General features: G+C 45.5%; 1 protein-coding gene across 1 annotated transcript in view; it reads right to left on the reverse strand.

Annotated features, from left to right (window-relative positions):
• Positions 1-5,653, reverse strand: part of LOC101847785 — a 20,283-nt gene that overhangs the window by 11,921 nt on the left and 2,709 nt on the right. The window contains exon 2 of the mRNA XM_005090319.3: positions 61-2,101. Within this exon, the coding sequence (XP_005090376.1) occupies positions 61-2,101 (2,041 nt within the window). The remainder of the gene's footprint in view (positions 1-60; positions 2,102-5,653) is intronic.

Here is a 5,653-nt window from a genome sequence, read left to right on the forward strand (position 1 = left end):
CCCCTCTCTCTCTCTCTAGTCACGAAGAGAACAGACTCGCTCATATTTCCTCCACCTTACCTTGCACGGCCCCGTAGGACACCTTGAACGGGCTCAGCATTATATGGCTGTCCCTGGTGGCGCCCACAAACTCGCAGTGGTCCTCTCCCATCCCGTTTCCGTCCCCTATGTTGAGGAATGTGGAATGCAGGGAGGTGGCCAAAAAGATTTTGTACCTCGTGGGTGAGCAGAGAACGACTCCCACGAGGCGCGCGTCTTTGTATTTTGAGCGACGAACGTATTGTTCCCCAAAGCACTCGGTTCGAGACGAGTCGTACTCGAACGTCATGGGTAGCCACTCGTCCAGGACGTTCAGTTTGAGCTCCGTCTTGAGGTCGAAAACGTCTTTGGCTGTCGTGTTGATGACCTCCCCGAGCATCATTTGGCTCTGCTCCATGAGGTCGAAGCGTTTTCGGAAGTCGCGCTGTTTGTTTGTCAGATGTTTTATGGCGTCTTCCATGTCCTCGATCTCCCGGTCCGAGCGCGTTGCTTTGCTGTCCAGTTGCCGTTCAACAGCGGAGATGTCTATCTGCGCCAGCATCACGTTATCCCCTTGCAGCTCGATTAGCTTGTTAAGCTCGGCTATTTTCTCCATGTACGTGTTGTTGAGCTTGTTCACAGCCACCTTCACTGCAGAATTCACATCACCGTCAATGTCACCCGCCATTGCCCTGAGCGCGGCTGTTTCTTTGTTCAATACGTCTCTCATATCACGGTACTCGTGTTTCGTCTCGTTCCGATAATGCTCGAGAGACTGGTGATAGACACCCATTAGACGCTCTAACTTCTTCACCTTCTTGGCCTGCTCCTCCAGCTCTGAGGATGTCGCTTCGCTGGCGGCCAAGGCTGTGATATTTTTCTCCAGCTCGGCCACTTCAGACTCTAAAGGTTTGATCTTGTTCAGCATGACAGAGTAATCCTGGAAGCCTTGTGATAGCGATTCCACCTGCATCTCTATAGTCTGCACGCTCTGGTCAATGTCCTTGACCTGAGATGTCAGTTCGCTGTTGGCCTCGTTCTCTTTCTCTTCGAGTTCTTTCATCTGCTGCTCCAGCCTGGCCGTTTGTTTCTCCACCAGGCTCATCAGCTCAGCCAGTGGAGTGTACAGCATGTTAGTGATCTCTTCTTTGAGACGTACCTCCATCTCCGCCTGACGGTCTTTCTCGTCTTGTATCATGTTCTCCTTCCAGTTCCTCCCGTCTTTATCCCTGGAGGAAGAAGAGGTGGAGGAGTTTCGAGCTTTCCCGGAAGGATTTGTGATACGAGAGGACGCCGCGTCCGAAATGTCACCACTGGCACCGGTCAACGGCTGGTCGGTGTCTAACTTTCCATGCTGGTGCTCTGGGTGGTCGCCACTATAAGAATAATTCGTGTCCGGGAAATCTTCGTTCAGAATAATCCCGGAGTTGTTAGCGCGGGGCACCCCTTCCATGTCCAGAGTGATGCTGTCAGAGGTGTTGGGATGAGAACGGGAACTGGATGTAGAGGATGTGACGTTTTTTATATAAGTTCCCACTTGTCTCGCTATTTTGTCGCCCGTATCATCCAACTTCGCTTTCACTTTAGCGAACTCACCCAGGTGACGGTTATTCTTGTCCTGACCCCTCCCCTCCGTAGGCGTGGACTCGCCAGTCTGGCTCCGTCCCCTGGAGCTAGGGGAGCCGGCCGTCCTTCCCGAGGAAATGGTCACGCCATTGTTGCGTCTGGGCAGCATGCTGAACACCTGGTTGTACAGAATAATCTGATCCCGCACGTAGTTCTCGAACTTTCTTGTGAAGTTCTCCATGACGACCTTGATCTCGGATTGTACGATCGACCTGATCATGGTGGGCAGGGCTGCCGACGGTGTGTCGTCCCCGTCCAGCGGGAAGATTTTGTTGAGAGCCTCGGACGTCCGGCTACTTCCGGAGTCTGCCGACGGCCGCTCCGACTGACCCCTGCGCTCCCCGGTGGTGGGCGCGGCGTTCATGTCGTGGTGCAACATCTCGAACTCTTTTTCCAGCAGGGAGAGGCGTCGCTCCACCAGGAAGTTCATGTCCATGGAGGACGCGCTGTTCGTTATCTGTGGACACAGTTAGAAGTAAAGACGTGTTACTATGTTTATTATCAGCAGACACAGTGGGAAGGACGTGGTACTGAGTTTATTATAAGCAAGCACAGTGGGATGAACGTAGTGTCAATGTGTTTACCATATAAACCACCTAATTGATCTGCTGATATTATTTTAGAAAGTTAAAACTCTTGGAGAAAGAGCCTTGCAAACGGGAGCCTTGAGTTCGATTCCTGCTCGTTGTTGTTGTTTTTGCATGATCCCATACAAATTGCGCCCTCTGGTTAATTGCTTCATTTATTTTTCCCCTCTTTTTTCTTTAGTGTGTTTTCTTTTTCTGGAAAAGTTGGTTAGTTGTTGCGGGTAGTTGTTGGGTGCTCTGGTGTGGTTTGCTCCTTCTTTCCTATCAAATATCTATTGGCCTTTTCTCTCCTCTATTTTCATGTTTGTTACTCTCTTGTAACACACTTCAAATCTTCGGCTCTTTTATGACTTTACTTTGTTGCAAGTGCTGTAAAACTCTCATTAAACTAGGTTTGTTGTTCAACAGCAGAGTACCGAATCAGCGTGCGACCAGTATTTCGATTTTGATTATTTTTTAAAGTTTTTATTATCAAATAGTATCTGCTGAGGTACTGTACCCCTCTGTGTACGAGTCCACCCTTACGGAATAATATTATTTTATGTTGATGATGCGTGAGCTTTTATTCTTTTAGGTACTCCAACTACCCTTTCATTTCGCGAACATGGTAAAACGAGAGTAGTGGCCACCTGGTTTTTGTTGCTTGTCAGAGATCATTTCTGTTGATGAAGTTTGTCTTCAGAAGTGCCCACTTTCTGGTGGTTTGTGTGCTTGGGTTGAGTGATTAAAGGTACGCGAAAATGGTGAAACAATATAATAATAATAATAATAGATAGCATTTGTATAGTGCATATCCCCGCTCAGCAGCAGGCTCTATGCGCTTTACACTATATTATTACCCCAGCAGACCATAGAACACTCCGAAACATTCTCAGCTTCCTGGGAAGCATACAATATATTATATTATTATAGTAAACCGAAAACATCTATATTAATTAAAAGTCGCTGCGTGTTCAGGGAAATGCAATAGCACAATGCCCTCTTTAGTATTTTGCTCGATCTAGTTACTTCGTGGGTGGTTGGCGGATGCTCTGGTGTGGTTTGCTGCTTCTTCTTTCCTATCAAACATCTATTGTCCTTATCTCCCCTTCTTCTTTTTTATGTTTGTTACTCTCTTGTAACTCATCTATTCTTCTGGCGCTCATATGACCTTATGCAGTTGCGAGCGCCCTAAAACCTCTACAAAAATACTTGTTTGTTTATTTATATTTTTCAAATGAATATTATTAGAAGTCTATTTTGTCGCGTATCTATCAATCAATCAATCTATCTATCTATCTATCTATCTATCTATCTATCTATCTATCTATCTATCTATCTGTCTGTCTGTCTGTCTGTCTGTATGTCTGTCTGCCTATCTTCCCTCTCCTTTGAATGGCAACAGCTTACGGTATGACATTCTCAAGTAAACAGCTGTTCTGAGATGTGCGTCGTCCTCGTCGTTTTTGTCGTCGTTGCCATCTTCATCATCATAGTCATCCTCATCTTCATCATCCTTGTGATATGGGATAAAGTAACATGAACGACTCTTTCACTCCATATGACAAGCAGTGTGTTCTAACATTTGTAGAGGAAGAATTAATGCTTAAACCGTCCTCGTGGTAATTATGAGCAAACACAGCGAAGTGCATGGTCTCATACTATGAAACATGGTGCTTAACCGTGCTCCATATCGAAAGAACCAAGATTTCATATATTCCCTAAACGCAGCAGGAAACAAGAAATCATCGCCATCATCATCATCATCATCATCATCATCATCATCATCATCATCACCACAACCACCACCATCGACATGGCTTGTAATTACTACGTATGTACGCGCAAAAACATAAACTGGACTTTTGACGGTCAAAGAAACGAAACTAGGCTGCGGCTTTTAATAGCGTTCGAAAAGTCCAGATTTGATTTTTATCCGTTCTGATCTGACTCAAAGAAACACGTGCGCGGATAGAGATAGGATGCAAGAATGTGCCAATGAGCCTCGCAGAAGCGTGAAATTTGTTGAGTGCTTTCTCCGCGTACTCGTAGAATCCTTGAGCCGTCTTCGAGGGTCGTTGGCTTTCGTTGCGTGTCTGTCTGCTCATGTGTCGAGATTATCGTAAATACGTTCTCCCTATCCGGTTGCTGTTTCGCTAACGTGAGTTAAGTTTTCCAGCTGTGAAACAGGATACCCGCTTGACCAGTTTTGCAGGGTATATGTATACTAATGGAATTTCATTTTTTCTGTTCAGGCCTTGTGTGTTTTTAAAAGTTGATGCCATTTTTGCCTTGCCCAATTCGGTTTCTGCGAAATAAGATTTTTTTTTCTGGATTTGTTTTGGATTGTTGGTTTCTTTCTGGGTTGTTGTTTTTTTTTGGTTTCTGGGGTTTTTTTGGGGTTTTTTTTGGGGGGGGTTTTTGGGGGGAGAGAGGTTTGGTATTGTTTTGGTTGTTGTTTTTTTAAAGATCATCAAGCGACCGGTTTTCATCTCCAGCTATGTGCTGTAGTGTGCAAATGTCTAACTGAGGCATCCATTCTGAACTTATTTTACCTACAACTACTACGCACATCAGGGGTCCCCACTCATGCCCGCGAAAGGCGACCACGGCTGATTTTAAGGAGCGAGACCTCAAACAGACATTTACCCTGTAATAATGTTTTAGTATCTAGCCTGGGAATGCCGGATATAGCCAGTTTTAACGCTGCTTTCATCACTGTAAGGTTATTTAAGAGGTGGGACCTCCGGATTTATCTTCTATCTCCGAAAGGGCCGAGGGAAATGGGTGAAAAGCCATAAAAACTCTCCAAATCAACTCAAGTTCAGAACGCTTAGTTTGGGGATTCGAAGTTGGGACATCCGCTCAGTAGTCCAGCGTTATACAAACTGAGCTAACTGTGAGCCCCAATGTGATTTGTTTTCATAAGAAAAATATTAGTATCATCACTGGGAATCCTGACACACGTAAATTGTCATTGTTCTGCAAAATATTGTTAGCATCTATAATTATCTTCTGTTATTTGGTATTACACCCTATGTTTCAACAGTGTTGCAATGACTATGGAGAGTACCGCACTTGCTTGGTGGTAGGGGTCACTGAGTTGATATCGTATCAAAATGTTTTCAGTTCTGTTGGGATAACAATAAGATTGTAAAGCTCATAGAACATGCTGTTGAGCGAGAATCTGTGCTGTTTATAGGCTGTTTATTTATATTAATTTTGCTGAATTATACCTGAAGCACATGCGTTGGCAAGTGAGATTTTCTGGCCCGACCCGAACTTACCGACCCGATGTGGAGAAATAGTGGTTAACTATCTCTGCACTAAACGTGCGCGTGTGTTGTGACTGTCTGAGAACGCGAGCGCCCCTCGGTGAGCACGAGATGGCATGTTGTACTTGCTAACCCTGGTTGACCTCGCTCCCTCCCTCCCTCCCTCCC

The sequence above is a fragment of the Aplysia californica genome, unplaced genomic scaffold (assembly GCF_000002075.1).
Source record: "Aplysia californica isolate F4 #8 unplaced genomic scaffold, AplCal3.0 scaffold00015, whole genome shotgun sequence".
Classification (NCBI taxonomy): domain Eukaryota; kingdom Metazoa; phylum Mollusca; class Gastropoda; order Aplysiida; family Aplysiidae; genus Aplysia; species Aplysia californica.